Source organism: Trichechus manatus, unplaced genomic scaffold (assembly GCF_000243295.1).
Source record: "Trichechus manatus latirostris isolate Lorelei unplaced genomic scaffold, TriManLat1.0 scaffold00112, whole genome shotgun sequence".
NCBI lineage: Eukaryota > Metazoa > Chordata > Mammalia > Sirenia > Trichechidae > Trichechus > Trichechus manatus.
Window position 1 is genome coordinate 104,740 of NW_004444048.1, and position 21,719 is coordinate 126,458.

Below are 21,719 nucleotides of genomic sequence, written 5' to 3' on the forward strand. Positions count from 1 at the left end.
CAAAAAAAAAAAAAGGTTGAGAATTTAGAGTGTTAACATGTTGTGGGGTTGTTAACCAATGTCATAAAACAACATGTGTACTTCTGTTTCATGAGAAACTATTTGTTCTGTAAGCCTTCACCTGAAGTACGATAAAATATAAAAAAAAAAAAATCCCTTACCATGTATAGTGTCATAAATTGGAAACCATCCTGAGATGACTGTTGCAGCTTCACTATACAGTAAAGGATCAATATCAATGTACACTTTACCAATGGCATCATTTGCACTGTAAGTATCATGGTCAAGGACTGTGATCTGTAGAGGTTCATCTTGTAAATCTTCATCATCCACCTAAAAGTATACCTTAAAATTAAATCCTGTAATTTAAAATTTTTAATTTCCACAAATGCATATGTACACCAAATGAAAATTAACTTATTTCTGAAAAACAAATCTTATAGGTTGATCGCCAAGCACAAAGGTAGTGGGATTAACGCACAAAAAGGCTGTAACTTCTTTTTCTACACAGGATGCCATATTTCTGAAGGAAAAAAAAAGTATAGTTTACCTCTAGGCAAAAAGGTAGGATGATTAACACACATAAAAAGGTTTTAACTCCCTTTTCTACACATTATCCTGTATTTTACGACTCTATAGATGATATTAAACAAAAATGTTTAAGGAATGTCATAAAAGAGCCCGCACATTATCTAAAGATCATAAGGATGTAAATGATCCCAATGACACTAGAATCTCTAAGGACAATTTCAGAGAGTAAAACTGACATATTATTTGTAAGAAAAGAAAACAATTTAGGTTAAAATAAATGTCTAGCCTCTTCCTACTTTAGTCACTCATTACTAAGTACCTAACATGTGCAGGCACTGTGTCAAACACAGGGACTACAAGGAAGAACAAGGCAAAGATTTTCCCTACTTTGGCTGCCATCCTTTGGATACCATGTCATTCTCTAGTCAGCCAGAATCCACCATAAAATACAGTGGCTAGAATGTAATACAATATTCTAGCTAATAATAAGACTAGAGTAGAATACAAAAAAAAATATAAACATACATATATAAATTATTTCCTGCGATTAAAATATTATGCTTTTTAAATGTAGTCAATGATTGATTTCACAGCAAACATGCCATAGTGCTAATTTAGATGGAGTCTGTGATTAACTAAAATCTCTATATCCTCTTTACACATGCTTTGGTCAGGTGTTATCTCTGTAATCCTTACAGTTTCTTATAATTAATTTTTTAAACTTAAATATGAAACATCACGTTTTTCCCTTTTCCCTGTATAATGTCTTGTTAATTTCTGGCTAACAATGCAGTCTATGAAGATTGAGTATTAAAGCACATAAAGGAATTATCGTTGACATCATTGGTGTGATAACGTGATTTGTGGTTTTGGTAAAAAAGGGACACATAATTAAAATTAATTATGTAAGATATATAATTAAAAATTTATGGTTAAAATTATATAACATCTTGAATTTGCATTAAAATATTTCTGAAAAAAAATCAGGGGGATATGTTACAGATGAAAAGATGACAGCAGAATTTAGACAATGTTAACGGTGGGAGACAGGTAGAAATTCACTATGTCTCTCTACCTTTGTGCATGCTTGAAAACTTCCATAATGAGGCATTAAAGTAAAATGATCACTTTGAATCTCAATCCATTTGACTCCTGTATCATCCAATGGCTCTTCTCTCTACTACCACTACAGTGAAACCTGTGAAAGCCGGAACTCGCCGGGACGGCCTTGTTTTTCCAGGTCTCAAAAGTTTACTGCCTTTGACAGGATGTAGTCTTACCACTTTTCTATCGTTTATTTTAGTGGAAAATATTTGAGTTTTCCTTCTCTGACAGGTTTCTCCCTTAGACAGGTTCCGACTTTCACAGGTTTTACTGTATCTTATTTATACATTTAATAAACGGAGTTCTAAACCAAGTTATGAATCATTCCTAAGTCCATTAATAACACTATGTACGCTTTATTCAACTATAAATACATTCATCTATGAGTACTATCACCTATCTCATGGTATACCTACATGTTCTTTCACCTAATATTACAGGGCTCTATGCCAACTAAGTGACTGGAAATAGTTCTTGATATATATGGATAGCAAATAATATGAATAATCAGCACAGATAAATTTAGGAATTAATTGCAATGAATTGATTAAAGACATTTAATAGGTTAAATAGCCAATCTCAAATAATAAAATATTATAAATTATTAAGACCTTCTCAGAAGTTTAAAATGTTCACTATTCCTGAAATAAAAGGCAGTCATATCATTCCATGGGAGAAAAGGGTCAATCTATAAACACTCAAAAAACGCTGACATTTATAGAAGAATCTGATCACAAGGGGCGAAAATGGAGACCAGAATTTGAAATTCTCATGGAATCCAGACTTTTCTGGAGCCATTGAGGCTGGATGACCTTCAAAACTATTTCCCTGAGATAATCTTTAAACCTTAAATTAAAACTATCCCCTGCAGTCATCTTTAAAACAAACAATAGTTTAATTAATAAAGAACGTCTGTCTTGAGTATTGTGTCCTTTTAAATTATCTATATATGCGATCAAATCGACAACAGCAACACAAAAGGTTAGATGAGAAGCTTAAGGAGCAGTGAGTGTACATTAATGGTGGTAGAAAAATTTGCAGAACAATACCAAGAATGGCTGCACAACTTGAAGAATGTAATCAATGGCACTGAACTGTACATGTAGAAATTGGTGAACAGATGTGTTTGCCCTACTATTTTCAACAAAAATAATAATAGTTTTTTTTTAATGCAGACATTTAAAAACTTACCTCAAATTTAAACCATTCTGAGTTCCATTGAGGGTTAAGTGACTTATGATACACATCTGTTTTAAAGGTGGTATTACCAAATTTAACCTAAAACACAAGTAAAAAAATAATTCAAATATCAAAAATATGAATTAAAGTAAACTATGATAACAGCAACAAAAAAAAAAAACAGAAAGATTAACTACGGAGGGAAAAAAAAAGAAACACGGAGAAAGATTAACTACGGAGGGAAATAAAAAAGACACCTACCTATTCCCTGAGTCAAAAGGCATAGGGAAAGGGATGGGTCTAGGTAAGCTCATAGAACACACCTGGAACAAGGTACACCCACTGTTCTCCTTTGATTAGCTCTACAGGGAAATTAAAGTTATAATTATGTCAGCATGAAGGAAGGAGTCAGTACTGCCTTCAGTAAACATGAGCTCATAAGAAAAGGAAATTCAACAGGAAGAGAGAGGAAGAAGAGCAAAAATAAAATCAGAAGGTAAAAAAGCTAGCTGACCTTTTTACCATCTCCACAAGGGAAGCCAGGAACTAGAGCTCAGTACTATAACAACTTACTAATATTTCCTTGTGTTTTCTAACTTCTCCATATTTGTTTTATTCCTTACCTGGACACGCATGGTGATCAGCAATAAACCATCATCCTTTAGGGGTTTTATGTTCTTATCTTTGGGACAATGAAAGAGCCTGGATGGGGACATTTTTTTTTTCATTTTATTTCATAACCAATCTTGGTAAACCCTAAGTCATGAAGATTCAAAAATAACCGAGAAAGAAATGAAGAAGGAAGCAAGCTAAATCCCTGGCACTTGCTCTAGACAGAGAATGGAATGCGTGAAACCTCAGATTGGACTTGACAAGTAGTCAGGAAGCTTAAGACCAAAACAGCTAGGCAACTACTTCCTTGCTTCCCTCACCTTTCCTAAATTAGATCACTTCAAGGTCTTACCCTAAATTGCTTCCGTTAACACCATCAATTATCTTTCCTAACCTCAAAATTCATTAAAAGTTATGTCCTTTATTACAACACCCAGCACAGTGTTCTGCTATGGCTGAAATAGGTAATCTATGAAATCTCGTTTGCTTTTTTGACCTACAATCTTACTTTTGGTATTATAATATTTGACAATATTGTTGCTTAGCTGATCCATTAAATTTTCTAAAAGTATCCAAAACTGTAATTATTTTTTCTCTTTTCCTATGTTGTTATTCAATTTGGGATTTATCAAGTATGGTACTAATCATTTGGTGTCTAGGCAGCTTGATTGGAGGTTAAAAAAAAGTTTAAAAATTACATAAAAATAATAACTTCTTACATGGTAAAGAATATGATAAAGTCAAAAGATAAATAACAAGCTGAGAAAAACTACTTACCACATCTCTCATAAAGAGCTAATTTCCCCCAATTTCTAAAGAGGGTCTTACAAAGCAATTAAGAAAAAAATCAACAACACAATAGAAAAATAGGCAAAGGATCATAAAGAACATATTCTACATCCTACTTTGGTGAGTAGCGTCTGGGGTCTTAAAAGCTTGCAAGTGGCCATCTAAATCTATTGGTACCAGCCTGTCTGGAGCAAAGGAGAAAGAAGACACAAGGAAAATATTAGCCCAAAGAAGTAAAGGACCACACGAAGCACAGCCTCCACCAGCCTGAGCCAAGAAGAATTAGATAGTACCTGGCTACCATCATCGACAACTCTGACAGGAATCACAGTAGAGAGTCCTGGACAGAGCAGGCGAAAAATGCAGAACAAAATTCAAATTCACAAAAAAACACCAGACTTACAGACTCTGACAGAGACTGGAGGAACCCCTGAGACCATGGCCCCCAGACACCCTGCTAACTCAGAACTGAAGCCTACTTTTCAGCCAAAGATTGGACAGGCCTATAAAACAAACAATAACGCATGTGACGAAAATGCTTCTTAGTTCAATGAAATATACAAGACCAAATGGGCAACTCCTGCCCAAAAGCAAAAAGAGAAGGCAGGAAGAGACAGGAAAACTGGACGAATGGACACAGGGAACCAAGGGTGGAAAGTGGAGAATGCTGTCACATTGTGGGGATTGCAACCAATGTCACAAAACAATCTGTGTATAAATTTTTGAATGAGAAACTAATTTATGCTGTAAACTTAAAGCACAATAAAATTTAAAAAAGAAAAACTGGCAAATGGCATGAGCAGACAATTCACAGAAATGGAAATACAGATGTCTTTGAATTATATGAAAAGATGTCAACTCTATGTATACTAAGAAATGCAAGCTAAAACTACATTTTTGCTCACGTTGGCAAGGATTAAAAGGTTTGAAAACACACCGTGTTGACAAGGCACTCTCATACTTTGTTGGTAGGAGTGTGAACTACAACAATCTCTACAGACAGCAGTTTGACAACGTGTATCAAATTTTTACATCACTATACTTTAAATAGTCCCCTAGTGGTGCAAACAATTAATGCACTCGGCTGCTAACCAAAAGGCTGGAGGTTTGAGTCCACCCTGATGTGCCTCGGAATAAAGGCCTGGAGATCTAATTCCAAAAAATCAGCCACTGAAAATTCTATGAAGCACAGTTCCACTCTGGCACATAAGGGCTGGCCATGAGTCAGAATCAACTCAGTGGCACCTGGTCTACCTTTAGGCCAACATCTCTCGGAATTTATCATACAAAGGTGTGCAATGGTATATATAAGAAGCAAAACACAGATACAGTAGAAAAATATGGGATACAATAAATATCCATCAACTTAGAATATATACTTAAATTAAATATGGTAAAGCCATACATTGTGGTTGTGTGCTATCAAGTCAATCTGGTCTCACAGTCACCCTATAGGACAGAGTAGAGCTGCCCCACAGGGTTTCCAAGTCTGTAATCTTTACGGAAACAGATTGCCACATCTTTCTCCTGCAGAGCAGCTGGTGGGTTCAAACAACCAACCTATCTGTTAGCAGTCAACTTCTTAACCACTGCACCACCAGGGCTGCTTAAAGCCATACAACAGAGTGCTAAATGAAAGAATGAAGCAGCTCTCTAGCACTGATACAGAATCTGCAAGCTGTGTCTTCTAGCACAGGACACTGTGTATGGCATTCTAGGATATGCAAGAAACTGTAACAGTGGCCACTGAAGAGAGTAGAATGGGTTGATTATGTTGCATTTCTGTATGCAAACCATCAAGGATATACCACTTATCTAAAAATTTCTTTATTTGAAGTAAAATGTTGCTAGGATTTATAAAGCCATTCAAAAACCAAATATATTTAACGGCTTTGGCTTAACTACCAAAAATAGCATATCATTTTTTAAGCTACTAGTTCAGAAATCTTCCTCACTTTTGTCCCACTATAGCAGTTGTGCTATGCCTTTTTCCGGCGGGGGTGGGGAGGAGGGTTTGAGTAGGGGAGAGGTCAACTGTCCATTCTAAATATATTAGGATCCGATAGTCCCCAAACTGCATTAAACAAACAAACATAAAACAAAATTACAGAAGGAAGAAAACTAGAGTGTGTATTTTGCCAAAATTGTGGTGATTTCCCTTCTACTAAGAAAGTATCACAGTACAGTCTTACTCAATTCAAAGGTGATTTTATTACTCAGCAACTAAATGTCTGAACAAATTGAATACTGATGGTGTTCTTTAGTAAAGGGATTACCTTTCCCCACTTTCTTATTAGTTGAATTACCTTGAGAAAGCTATTTAACCTGTTACTTAGACATCCTCTGAAAAGGGGCATTGCTATTAGCATTACATGAGGTAATGTATGTTGCATGTAGAAACTTAGCTTAATGCTTGGTACAAAGAAAATACTCATTAATATTAATTTCCTTTTCTCTCCTTGTTCCCTCAAAGATACCTATTGGATATACACAAAATGACAATGTAGTTTAACCAAACAGTTTATAAACTGGGATATATTTCCAGTGCTGCTTCTCTTGTATAGGGCCCCATCTCATTCATCCTGGAGATTCCTGCAAAAATAATCATCTTTAAATATCAGTTGAAAACCTCAACACAAATAACCCAATTCAAAAATGGGAAAAGGATATGAACAGGCACTTCACCAAAGAAAACATTCAGGCAGCTAACAGACACATGAGGAAATGCTCACGATCATTAGCCATTAGAGAAATGCAAATCAAAACTACAATGAGATACCATCTTACCCCAACAAGGCTAGCATTAATCCAAAAAACACAAAACAATAAAAGTTAGAGAGGTTGTGGAGGAACTGGAACACTATATAGTGTTAGTGGGAATGTAAAATGGTACAACCACTTTGGAAATCGATTTGGTGCTTCCTTAAAAAGCTAGAAATAGAAGTACCACATGATCCAGCAATCCCACTCCCTGGAACATATCCTAGAGAAATAAGAGCTGTCACACAAATAGATATACGCACACCTATGTTCACTGCAGCACTGCTCACGATAGCAAAAACATGGAAACAATCTAGGTACTCATCAACAGACGAATGGATAAATAAATTATGGTATACTCACACAACAGAATACTATACAACGATAAAGAACAACAATGAATCCATAAACATAACATGGAGGAATCTGGAAGGCATTATGCTGAGTGAAATCAGTCAGTCGCAAAAGGACAAATATTGTGTAAGAACGCTATCGTAAGAACTCAAGAAAAGGTTTAAACACAGAAGAAAATATTCTTTGATGGTTATGAGAGTGGGGAGGGAGAGTATTTACTAACTAGATAGTAGATAAGAATTATCTTAGGTGAAGGGAAGGACAGTACACACTACAGGGGGAGTCAGCACAACTGGACTCAACCAAAAGCTAAGAGTTTCCTGAATACAACCAAACACTTCAAGGGACAGAGTAGCAGGAGCGGGGGTCTGCGGACCATGGTTTCAGGGAACATCTTGGTCAACTGGCATAACAAAGTTTATTAAGAAAATATTCTGCATCCCACTTTGGTGAGTGGCATCAGAGATGTTAGAAGCTAGCGAGGGGTCATCTAAGATCCATCAATTGATCCCAACCCACCTGGAGCAAAGGAGAATGAAGAACACCAAAGATACAAGGAAAACATTAACCCAAAAGACAAAAGGGCCACATAACCAGAGACTCCATCAGCCTGAGACCAGAAGAACTAGATAGTGCCCAGCTATCACCAATGACTGCCCTGACAGGGAACACAACAGAGTCCCTGACGGAGCAGGAGAAAAGTGGGGTGCAGAACTCAAATTCTAGTAAAATGACCAGACTTAATGGTCTGACTGAGACTGGAGGGACCCCAGGAGACATGGCCCCTGGACTCTCTGTTAGCCAAGAACTGAAACCATTCCCGAGGCCAACTCTTTAGACAAAGATTAGACTGGACTATAAGATATAAAGTGATACTCGTGAAGAGTGTGCTTCTTAGCTCAAGCAGATACATGAGTCTAAATGGGCAGCTCCTGTCCAGAGGTGAGAAGGCAGAAAGGGACAGGAGCTGGATGAATGGACACGGGAAATCCATGATGGAAAAGAGGAGTGTGCTGTAACAGCATGGGGAGAGTAACCAGGGTCACATAGCAGTATGTGTATACATGTTTGTATGAGAAACTAACTTGAACTGTAAACTGTCATTTAAAGCACAATAATAAAAGAAAATAAATAAATACCAGTTGACCTTCACTGACTCCCTGAACTCCTTGTATCAAAGAAATTCTCTAAACCCATGCAATCAGAATCATTACTTGGCCAGCTGATGAAATAACTCAGTTAAAGGAGAGAATCATTAAAAATAATAAAAATCACAAGTATTTTAAGATAAAATATGTAAACATTCATTCTTCAGTCTTTTAATGTAAGGTTAATACCTCTTCTTTGAGTAAGGGTCCACTGTTCAGCATTCTCCATCATCTTTAAACTGTCAGACATAAAGGCAACTGTTCTGCTTTATTGTACATAAGATCACTGTCTTAGTTGTCTAGTACTGCTACAACATAAATACCCCAAGTGGATGGCTGTAACAAAGAGAAATTTATTCTCTCACAGTTTAGGAGCCTAGAGGTCCAAAATTCAGGATGTCAGCTCCAGGGGAAGGCTTTCTCTTTCTGTCAGCTCTGGGATAAGGTCCTTGTAATCAATCTTTCCCTGGTCTAGAAACTTCTCACCACAGGGACACCAGATCCAAAGGATGCACTCCGCTCCTGGTACTCCTTTCTTGGTTGTATAAGGTCCTTCTCCTCTCTGCTCAATTCTCTCTTTCATATATCAAGAGATTGACTCAAGATACATCCTAAACCTGTAGATTGAGTCCTGCTTCATGAACATAACTGCCTCTAATCCTGCCTCATTAATATCACAGTGGTTAGGATTTACAGCACATAGGATAATAACAACAGATCACAAAATGATGGACAACCATACAGTACTGGGACTTATGGCCTAGCCAAGTTGATACACATTTTAGGGGGACACAATTCAATCCATAACAGTCACCAAGTTGGAACTGACTGTGTGGCAACTAACAACATCATCTTTTTGCATAAAACACATCTATAATGTATCATCTGTAATTTCTGGTTTGGGCTTCTTCAATGTGGTGGTAGAACCTAAAATCACTTGTAAAGAAATAAGAAAACAGATATCAGATTTTTTACAATCCTTTCTCCATCTAATTCAAGAACAATTTTTAATGACTCTTTGCATTAAGTCTTTACATAGCATTATTCACTTTCACATTCATTTCACCAATTCATGTAACATTGAAATAAATCATAAAATAAACACAGCTGGCATAAACAGGTCTGGGAACAAATGCAACTGCCTCTTGGTACCACTAGTCATCTGTCAGTTTGTCATACTGTGGTGGCTTACATGTTGCTGTAATGCTGGAAGCTATGCCACCGGTATTTCAAATACCAGCAAGGTATTTGCACGACATGTCTCTTGGTAAAGCACATCAGCCAACTGATGGGAGAAGCAGCACACAAGGCACACTGAAGACAGTCTAATGACATGGGGGCATCGAAGAATATGCTTGATGGAAGGAATGTGGAGCACTGGTGACTGCAGCAAGTCACTTAATGGAAGTTGGTTAAGACAGCTTCTGCTGTACAGACTTCTGCCCTTAGTCTTCAGGACACTGGGTAATCTGGATCCCTCTTTGTTGTTGTGAGCCGCCCCAGAGTTGGACTCCGGCTCATGGTGAACCTATGAGCAACAGAACAAAATGCTGCCTGCACCTGCACCATCCCTATGATTAGTTGTGGATTGGACCGCTGTGATTCGTACGGTTTTCACAAGTAGATCCCCAGGACTTTCTTCCTAGTCTGTCTTAGTCTAGAAACTGCACTGAAACCTGTTTCAGCAACACTGAAGCTTCCACTGACAGACAGGTGGTGGCTGCACATGAGGTGCATTGGCTGGGAATTGAACCTGGATCCCCTGCATGAAAATCAAAAATTCTACCACTGAGCCACCAATGCCCCCATGGATCAGCTTACCTAGCCAAATTTATTTCCCACTTCTATTCAACAAGAACCCTCCTTTCAGATTAGTCCGAAGGACTAACTGTCCACAGCTACCAAGGCCTCCACCGGACTGAGTCCAGTACAGCTAGATGGTGCTCGGCTACCACCACTGACTGCTCTGACCACGATCACAACAGAGGGTTCTGGACACAGCTGGAGAAGGATGTAGAGCATAATTCGAACTCACAAAAAAAAGACCAGATTTACTGGCCTAAAGGAGACTGGAGAAACCCCGAGAGTATGGCCCCCAGACACCCTTTTAGCTCAGTGGTGAAGTTACCTCCGAGGTTCACTGTTCAGCCTGGGAGTGGACAGCCCCGTAAAACCAAATGAGACTAACGAGGTACAGGAGTCCAGCGACAAAGGCCAGAAAGCAGAAGGGGACAAGGAAGCTGGTGATAGGGAACCCAAGGCTGAGTAAGGAGATTGGTAATGTGTTGTGAGATTGTTAACCATTGTCATAGGGCAACATTTGTAGTAACTGTTAAATGAGAAACTATTTTGTTCTGTAAGCCTTCATCTTAAGTGAGAATAACAGCACAATTCAAAGAGCATAGTCAATGTCACTGAACTGTGCATGTAGAAATTTTTGAAATGGTGTATCTTTGGCTATGTGTATTTTCACCAAAAAAAAAAAGAGGTTGAGAAGTTAGAGGGTTGATATGTTGTGGGGTTGTTAACCAATGTCATAAAATAACATGTGTACTGCTGTTTCATGAGAAACTATTTGTTCTGTAAGCCTTCACCTGAAGTACAATTAAAAAAAAAAAAAAGAACCCTCCTTTCAGTTTACATATGCTCTATGCCTCCTTTACCTTTTACCAAATTTGTCCTGTGCTTCTGAAAATGCCTTTTTCCTCTCTGCCTATCTAAATTTTACCACCCTTCAGGCTCAATACAAAGATTTCTCATGTCTACCCCAGGCTTGATTATCTCCCTCTCCTATGAGCTTATATAGTACTTACAGTCTACACCACATAATGTAGCCCTTCATTATATTATAATCCTTCATTATCCCCTTCTCCTTGTATTAATTTGGTCCTTTCTGCTGGATTATTCCTATTAGCACACAACCATGTTCTCGTAACTTCTTATATAAAAAAAAGATACTAAAAGCTACAAACTCTCCAAATACATTACTTCTCCTTTCATAACCATATTTCTTGAGACAGTTCCCTATTCGTGTTATTTCTACTTCCTCACTTCCATGTGCTTTAAATCTCTACACTACACTATAAGGCTTCCATCCTCATCACTCCTGTCAGGATCAGTAATAACCTCCATGTTTACAATCCAACGACTTTTCTGTTCTCTTACTTAACTTCTCAGTCCCATTTGATAGTTGAGGGCTTCCTCTTTATATCTTGCCTTCTGAGGTATTTATTACCTTCCCAGTTTTTCTCCCACCCACTGAGCTATTAATTTCAGTTTCCTTCCCCAAGTCCCCTTCTAACAGAACTCTTAATGTCAACTTTCCTCACAAATCCATCCCTCTTCTAAGTCAATGTTTGCAAAAGGGACAGAACCAACTTCTAAAGAAGCTTTAGAAATTTCTAGGATTTTTTTGAGGCAAACATTGGTAACATTTAGTGAAGATGGGCCAGAGATGTTAGATAGCCTGTAACACAAGAGACAGCCTCAAACAATGAAACCTTATCCCATGTCATGACTTTCAAACACCCCTCCAGAAAGTCTTATAAGTCAAAAACCTACTTAGAACATAACTTTGTTTTATAGAGTATTTTTAAGGGTTTTTAATATATGTAATTTTCAAGAAATACAATCACCATGTAAATGAAATGAAGTTGAGATTAAGAATTACTGTGACAATATTTGGTAAGAAACTGCAGTTATTAGAGAACCTTTAGGGAACATTAAGAATATTTAATATTGAGATGAAATTAGGATGTATACTATCTATCAACTCTAAGAATTAATAGCCCAAATGAATATTGCTCTAATGCTTTGGCTCATCATGTCAATTTTTACTTGGCTTCTTTCAGACTCTAAGTTATTACTTTCTGGGCCCCAGGCCTGTGTTAATTTCCATGACTTTTAAACTAATCACTAGATTTAAAAAGCAATTTTGCAATTCAAGCCCATGGCACTTAACTGACTTCCTACCTTAAGGCAATAAATTATCCAGCAAGAGTTCATCAGACCAACCAGTCTATACACGAGCAGAGAGTGTTCAGTTGTGCTTTAGAACTTGCATTGATGATTCAGAAAATGTTACACTAAAGACTGGATTTCCTCGCCTTGTAAGTCTCCAAGTGCCAATAAAGGACTGTCGACTGTACCTACATTTTTAAAGATGATCTCCATCAGTCTACCTGAAGAGCAAATCCTACCCTAAAGAAAGTGAGTGTGTGTGTTTCGGTGGCCGTGCAGCCAAGCCTTGGGATTTCCTGAGTGGCAGGTGGCCTGTTGAGTCCTGACATCAGGGTCACCCCAGCATGCAGAGCAGGAACAGCCAGCCTCCCGGCGCGGCGGAGTGTGCCGCGGACACCTGCGAGCCGCGCACCCATCACATGGGCTGCAGTCTCGCAGCAGCCTCTGGAAAAACGGCTAGACAACATGAAAAGCAGGAAGGCAGTCGAAACGAGACTAGGCTGAGGGGCTGGGGGAGAGGTGGGTAGGATTCTTCAAAGGGCTTGGCGCTCCCTGTATTTCGAGGGGCAGGACCTTGCACCAACCTCCACGAAGGCATCAGTCAGGTCACTAGCTCGGTCCATCACTGGCAAATGGCGCCCGGCCACGATTTTCACCTTCAGCTTCCCGGGCATCGTCTCGGCTTCAGCCTCTTCTTAGGCTCCTGCAGAAACAAACAAGCGAGTCTGCGCCGAGCGCCGGGCCAGACGGGGGAGGGGCGGGAGCGCGCTGGGAGCGGAGCGCGAAGACGGAAGCGCGCGGGATAACGACAGACGGGGGCGCGCGAGGGCGCCGGGCCGCCGCTCCGCCAAGCGACACTCACTCTCGGAGAAGAGGAGATGTCCCGTTTGGGCACTGAGGCCTCATTCCGGAGAGGCAGCGGGAGGAACGGCCCCGGTGGATTCTCCTGAACCTGCCCCACCCTGCTGGAAAGAGAAGCAAAAACCAGTCAACATCTCGTTGATCTTCTACAGCCCCTACATGTGTTTCTCCTCCCCCAAAAATGGCGGCTCCCGGGGCGTGGAGGAAGCATCGATAATTCGGCGCTCTGCCCACTTCGCAGGGGAGAAGTTAAATTCGGCTTGAAAAGATGAAGGGGGCGGGACACTTCAAGGAAACTGGAGGGCAGGAAATGGGTCGAATACTGAATCATTCACCGAGTCGGAGCTGTAGGTTAGTGCCAGGCTACTTCCAGGGAGGAAAGCTGGCTCTCTCCCTTCTCCCTCCAGGGGCGAAATGGTAGTGCTGCCCAATGACTTATCTGCAGATCGCTGCCTTCCTAGCTAAAAGCGCCGCATTTCGGAAGAGCTCTGACGGAAACAGCCGCGACAGACAAATGCCAGAGAAGCGGTCTTCAATCTGTCTCTAACGACCCGTTAGTGGTTCGTGAAATGTATTTAGCTGGTTTCTCCCTGGAAGGGTTGCGGGTGCGTGTGTTGGTTTTTGTTTTATAGGAAGTAGGATAAGAAATATCGGGCATCTCGGGTGGTGGAATAAGTATTATTTCGTGAAACTTTCGATCCAGTCATATTCATGTGTACTGGTCACAGATGTTGGGTCCTAGGCAAAAAAAAACAAACTTAGAAATCCAAAGGCAAAGCTTCAAAAGAATTTGCCTCGCACTCTTACATCGTCTCAGTGTGTTTATTAAGCATCTGCAGGCATAGTAATAAGACCAACAGTGCCGGCAGGAGTTTAGGACCTCCTACTATAGGAAATTATAGTCAACTACAAGAAATGAGCCCTATGAGGATTAATTAAACATCTTAAGTAAATAAAAGCACTAAAATGGGGCGTAACCTGTAGGCTTGGTCTATCAGAAAAAGATTAGGGAAATTGAGGCACACAAAAGACCTAAAAGAAAGCTCACCATACCAAATATCAAAAACAAACTTTAATAGTGCACTCCATATCAAATACCAAAGTCAGCATTAGCAATTCTCTCGGAGAGTTTATACCACTAGATTCATCAGGAATGGAAAATTCCTAAGTGACAATATTAAAATGATCTTTTTAACTTCAAAAATACTCAACAGGGTAGATTACAGTGGTAATCTAGAATTATCTTTTTAAGGCAAAAATTCCTTCTGCAGAAGGAATATTGTTCTCATAAGTGAGAAGCTGAACTCTTCCATAGAAAAAATGCAACAGCTTCCTCAAAATAAAATTCTAAAAGATAAATCGTTGACTTTCTGGACTTAAGAAACTTATGTCCATTTAAACTATAACAAAGGGTAATAACCACAGTTGCCATGAAGATTTCCTTAGATCCACCTGCAGCTTTTTGTGGAGTCTGGCTCTGCGGTAAAAATGTGCTTGCCATACTCTGAAGCTCTGTTAAAATATGTGATCTGTTCATTCTGGTATGTTTTGTTTTGGTAGTAGGCTTAAATTGCTTTTTTTTCCTTCACTGAAATCAAGAGTATTACCACTTCTTTTTAAAAAATACAGAAACATAAAAATATTGGAAAACTGAAGTTTAGCAACAATTTTAATGGAAAGTAATGCATTGTATTACAAGATGTTGTAATGTGAAAAATATTTGCAAATTACCCAATTAGAGGTTAGCAATCTCAGCCTCCTAATTAGTAGTAAGAACTTGTAGGTACATAGCTGTTGCCTTAGGCTTCATCAACAGGAGATTATAATCAAGATACTTCCTGAAGGCTTTTTTTTAGTAGAATTAAGCCTAACTTCAGTTTAACTGTCTCCTAATAATTACACTAGTTTATTTTAATTAATGCAAGGAACAATGCTGAATTTCCTGACAAATCGATCATTATGGTTTGGCTCCTAATTACCTTCTTTAGCTTCATATCCTGTGACTCTTTGTGCATTTTAGATTCTACAATAGTAAGTGGCCTCAAAGTCAACACATCCAAAACTAAGTTTATTTTCTTTACTTCCCCACGAGTACAACAAAAGTAATAGCAACAACAACAACAACAAAAAATTTTGGTCCTCTTTCACTTTGCTCCCCATTTCAAACAAGAGTAGCACCAGCTACTTAAATCGATTGCTCAAGCCAGAAACTTGGTGCAATAGGTTAGACCTTGGACTCTAGTTTAAGGGTGGATACAGATGACAACCTGGATTTAGTTCAGTTACTTTTGCTTTAATTTATTGCTAAAGCAGCAAATCAGCTGTAAACGATAAAAATGAGATAATTGCGCAGTTAGGTAGATTCATCACCCCATTGATTCTCTTGTATCTCATGAAGGCATGCCTAAAGTTCAGTGGGCATAATGGCTACTTTGAGTAAGATGTTCTCCAGGTTGGAAGATCATTGAAGTGGAACATATTGCTTTTTATAAGCACTCATCAGTGCACACAGTGAGCCAGATTACCTAGGCAGAACATTGACAGAGAACTGCCAGAAATTCAAGCTGGATTCAGAAGAGGATGTGGAATGAGGGATATCATTGCTAATGTCAGATGGATCTTGGCTGAAAGCAGAGAATACCAGAAAGAGCTTTACCTGTGTTTTACTGACTATGCAAAGGCATTCAACTGTGTGGATCCCACAAATTATGGACAACATTGCAAAGAATGGGAATTCCAGAACACTTAATTGTGCTCATGAGGAACCTGTACATAGGCCAAGAGACAGTCATTTGAACAGAACAAGGGAATACTGCATGGCTTAAAATCAGGAAAGGTGTACATGAGGGTTATATCTTTTCACCATCCTTACTCAATCTTTATGCTGAGCAAGTAATCCAAGAAGCTGGACTATATGAAGAACGCAGCATCAGGATTGGAGAAAGACTCATTAACAACCTGTGATATGCAGATGACACAACCTTGCTTGCTGAAGATGAAGAATACTTAAAGCACTTACAGATGAAGATCACACTACGTACAGCCTTCACCACAGATTACACTTCAGCGTAAAGAAAATAAATAAGCAACATCATGATAAATGGAGAAAATATTGAAGTTGTTGAGGATTTCATTTTACTTGGATCCACAATCAACACCCAGGGAAGCAACAGTCAAGAAATCAAATGATGCATTACACTGGGCAAATCTGCTGCAAAAGACCTCTTTAAAGTGTTAAAAAGCAAAGATGTCACTTTAAGGACTAAGGTGTGCCTGATCCAAGCCATAGTATTTTCAATCACCTCATATGCATGTGAAAGCTAGATGATAGATAAGGAAGACTGAAGAGGAATTGATGCCTTTGAATTATGGTATTGGTGAAGAATATTGGATATTCTGTGGACTGCCAGAACAATGAACAAATCTGTCTCGGAAGAAGTACGACAGAATGCTCCCTAGAAGCGAGATTGACAAGACTTTGTCTCACATACTTTGGACATGTTTCAGGAGGGACCAGTCCCTGGAGAAAGACATCGTGCTTGGTAAAATAGAGGGTCAGCAAAAGAGAGGAAGACTCTCAATGAGATGGATTGACACAATGGCTGCAACAATGGGCTCAAGCACAGCAAAGATTGTGAGGGTGGCACAGGAACAGGCAGTGTTTTGTTCTGTTGTATATAGGGTCACTATGAGTCAAAACTGACTGGATGGCACCTAACAACAACGTGCAGATTATAGGCATTGAGTTTCTTGCTATACCAGCACCAGGACAGTTTCCCCTTATTCTATTGAGCCTGTACTGCAAAGCTTAGAGGTTTTCCATTTGTGTCTACTTAGGGCCTTTGTGAAAAATTCTAGCCACACTTGACAATTATCTTTGACTCTTCCCTCTTGGTCACCACACCCCATCCCACATCCAATTAATCACCAAGTCCTATTGTTTATAACTACTAACCAAAAATAAAACGAAACCCATTGCTATTGAGTTGTACTCATAGTGACCCTATAGGACAGAGTAGAACTGCCCCATGGGGTTTCCGACGAGCGGCTGGTGGATTTGAACTGCCCGCCTTTAGGTTAGCAGCTAAATGCTCAACCACTGTGCTACCAGGGCTCCATAACTACTAAACATCTCTCAAATCCACCTGTTTTCCATCACTGCAGGCATAAACCACCATTATTTATCACCTGAAAGAATGGTAATAACTCTTCTACACTTGCTCCCCTCTAAACTGTTCAACATAGAGCAGTCCAAGTGGTCTTTTTAAATAGCAAATTTGTTTGTATCACTCTTTTAGCGGAATTTTTAACCAAAGATCAAAGGAGCCTCCCTATTTTTTCTCTTTACAAGGAAGTATAAGAACATTAAAGATGTCAAGAGACAGACATCAGCCAAAAATTTTTATTTTATATTTGCCTTAGGGTTTGTTTAAAGTCAAACTCTATGACTTTTCTACCTTGTGTTAACACCTAGTGCTAGATTGTTCCACTTTATTTTAAGGTGATCTACAAACTGAAATACTAGGGCCCAATTCACCTCAGTTCATAGGCTCCGAGTTATACATCTGACCCATAAAAGTTTTAACCAAACACTCTATTTCTTCTTATGTATACCTTTTTCCTTTGGCCAATTTTGTTGTTGTTTTAGTTGCTGTCCAGTTGGCTCTGACTCATGAGTACCTTTTGTATAACAGGACAAAACGTTGCCTGGACCTGTGCCATCTTCATGATCATTGATATGTTTGAGTCCATTGTTGCGCCTTTTGTGTCAATCCATCTCATTGAGGGTTTCCTTTGTTTTCATTAGCCCTCTTCTTTATCAAACATGATATCCTTTTCTAGTGATTGGTCTTTTCTGATGACGTGTCCAAAGGAAGCAAGTTGAAGCCTTACCATCTTTGCTTCTAAGGAACATTCTGGTTGTATTTTTTCCAAGAATGATTTGTTTTTTGATAGTCTACAATATACTCAGTATTTTTTGCCAATACCACAATTCAAATGCATGAATTCTTCTGTCTTCCTTTTTCATTATCCAACTTTCAAATGCATATGAGGTGATTGAAAAGACCATGGCTTGGTTCAGATGCACCTTAGTCATCAAAGTGATATCTTTGCTTTTTAAAACTTTAAAGAGGCCTTTTGTGACAGATTTGTCCAGTGCAATACATCATTTGATTTCTTGACTGCTATTTCCATGGATATTGATCGTTGATCCAAATAGAATGAAAGAGTTCACAACTTCAATTTCTTCTCCATTTATCATGATGTGATTTATTGGTCCAGTTGTGAGAATTTTTGTTTTCACGTTCAGGTGTTATCCATACTGTATTCTTTGACCTTCATCACTGCCAATTAAACCAAAAAAAAAACAAACTAATTCCAACTCAGCAGAAAACATAGGTGGCACTAATAATCAGAATTTTTAGTCTTATAAACCATTATCTTCACAGAGGCATCAATATTAACATTAGTTGGATTCATTAAATTGACACATAATATTCCAATGGAATTACTAACTTCCAGTCTTTTCCTACTGTTAAAAGAGTGTTCTAATAATGTATCCTACGTACCTTGGAATGCAAAGCTAGATATATTTACCAAATTTTTTATAAGCAGGATTTTTAAAGAGCTTGGGAGCTGAACTCACCATTGATTAGTGTTATGGATTGAACTGTGTCCCCCAAAAAGGTATGTCGAAGTTTTACATATACACATATAAAGAGACAGATTTATTTTAAGGAATTGGCTTACGTGTTTGTAGGGGCTGGCAAGTCCAAAATCTGTAGGTCTGGCAACAGACTAGAAACTCTGACAGTCTTGTGTCCAAAATCGATAAGCCAGGCAATAGGCTGGAAATTCCAGGAGGATGTCTACTTACTGTCTTGAGACAGACTTTTTCTCCTTTAGAAAACCTCAGTTTTTACTCTTAAAGCCTTCAACTGATTGGATAAAGCCCTCCTAAATTATGGAGGGTAATCTGCTTGGCTTAAGGTCAACTGATTTAAATGTTAATCACATGTAGTTACCTTCATAGCAACGTATAGGCTAGTGTTTGACCAGACAGCTAGGCCCCATGTTGTTGTTGTTGTTAGGTGCCATTGAGTTGATTCTGACTCATAGCGATCCTATGTGTGACAGAGTAGAACTCTTCCATAGAGTTTTCTTGGCTGTAATCTTTACTGGAGCAGATTGCCAGATCTCCCACAGAGCCACTGGGTTGGTTCAAACAAACCTCTCGTAGCAGCCAAGCACATAACCATTTGCGCCACCAGGCCTTCTTAGCCTAGCCAAATTGACACATAATAGTAATCATCACAATAAAGTTTACTGTTAAGTTTCTTAGGCTTAATAACACTATTATAGATATTTTAACCCCTTGTCTTTCAGAGATACATACAATATTAAAACTCTTTTAGACAGTTTCTTCTGACAGGCATTTTACTTACCCTGTGCCTTCCCAGTCCTTGTATCTTCACCTAGTTTATTTTTACTCGACTTTCACATTTCAACTCAAATGTCATTTCCTCAAGTAAAAACAAAAAAACAGTTGCCGTTGATTCCAACTCATTGTGACCCCATGTGTATTAGACTAGAACTGTGCTCCATAGAGTTTTTAATAACTGATTTTTCAGAAGTGGATCACCAGGACTTTCTTCCAAGGTGCCTCTGGGTGGACTTCAAACTCCATCCTTTAGGTTAGCAGATGAGCTTGTAAATCTTTGCATTACCCTGGGACTCCTCTAAGTAAACCTTCCCTGAATCCCTAAGTTAGGTCAGCTTCTTCTGTTATATATTCTCATAAGTACCCTAAAGTTATCTCTTATAATACTAAAATAATTATAACTAAATAATTGATTGTGTAATTAGTTGTTTAATGTCTATCTGTTCTGGTAATATATAAGCAGGCACTATCTATTTCTGTCTTACCACTGTATCCCCGCCTGGCCCCTAACACAGCACATTATGCAAGCAGACATTTCAATACATTTTTGTAGAATGAATAAAGTGCCATATCTCTGTGTTGTTCAATTAGGGTCCGTGCCTTGGAGCAGTTGAGCCAATAAAACATACTCCAAGTCAGAAAGAGTGAGAAAGTTTATTTAGGAGATATCCACCAATGGGGAATCCAACAGCAATGCAGGCTGTCTCTATGGAGTCCCAAAAGACATTTTTACATTACAGCTTATATATAATTTTCACAAAGGTTAAAAGTATCTTTGTAGCCTGAAGATAGCATGGCCAGATAAGTTATTCATTACAAGGTAATTACAAGAGACTCTTTATCAGACTAATGATGTACATACCAGACATCTCCTTATCAGGCTAAAGATACACATATCAGACATCTGGGCTCTAATCTTCCTGCGAGCGGTCCTAAGTCACAAGTGGCTGGACAGAGCAAAACAAATTCATTAACACAGGTATGTAGAAAGGAGAAGGCAGGCAGAAACAAATTTATTTGTTCTTCATGATGTTAGTTATGTCAAGCTCTCAATCGCCCATTTTAGGAGAAAACATGCTGTGGAGTATTAGGGTCACATATTACGCCCTTTTGAAGCTTGGGTGGCCATATATACCTATCTGAAGTTTCAACCTATTCTTTTAGATCAGAATAGTTTCAGGCAAAAGGATTGGGCCTTCTGCCTGCAACGACTTTGAGCCATCCGTTGGACAATCTGACTTGGGACAGAGAATGCCATCCTATATATAGGCATAAATTTGATACAGCAACAGATTAACAGGCCTATAGCAACCAATCTAATGCTACTAATAAGGTTTTTAGCCAGGTAAAATCTAGCAGGCAAGAGGTCAGCCAAGAAAAATCAAACCCTTCATGAATCTTGTAACAGGCCCCCAACTATAAATATCAGAATATAGTAGCTCTCTCTTTGTGTGTTGAAAAATGGTGAAATTTCTCAACACCTCTAAGGGAGTACAAACCCCGATGAGACAGGCCTTGAGGGCCAAGTTGGCATGCAATCCCCCATCCAGACAGGAATCAGTAATGTTTAACACTTCTCTAGCAATATAGGTTCAAAAATTTTTATTTTTTAACAAGGGGTTGCGGGGAGCATTTATCTCAGGGACAAGGATTCCCCGGGCGGAAGTCTCTCTGGCACCTAATAGTAATCCTATCAAAGCTTGCATTAAAAACATTTTTACTTTTTAGCCCTAGAAAGTTTTAACTTCAGGGTGTCGATGGGTTGAGGTTTCCACTCCTTCTTGTCACTGTAGACTGGGCAGGGCTTGACATTGGAATGATGGATCCACGGTTTGACTCTTGCAAGCTTCATGGTTGTATGAGTGCTGAGTAGTATGGTGAAGGGTCTAGTCTACTTATGCTGTAATGGGAGGTCCTTCCACTTTGGAAGAAGCACCTGGTTGCTGGGCTGGAAAAAGTGCATGACTATCTCAAGAGGA

The 21,719-nt window shown here is 38.9% G+C and overlaps 1 protein-coding gene across 1 annotated transcript in view; it reads right to left on the reverse strand.

Annotated features, from left to right (window-relative positions):
• Window positions 1-13,948, reverse strand: part of C2CD5 (C2 calcium dependent domain containing 5) — a 101,334-nt gene extending 87,386 nt beyond the window's left edge. The window contains 4 exon segments of the mRNA XM_023738097.1: window positions 162-333; window positions 2,827-2,913; window positions 13,022-13,140; window positions 13,300-13,948. Of these exon segments, the coding sequence (XP_023593865.1) occupies window positions 162-333; window positions 2,827-2,913; window positions 13,022-13,111 (349 nt within the window). The 5' untranslated portion in view covers window positions 13,112-13,140; window positions 13,300-13,948.
• Window positions 13,949-21,719: the final 7,771 nt, after the last annotated feature.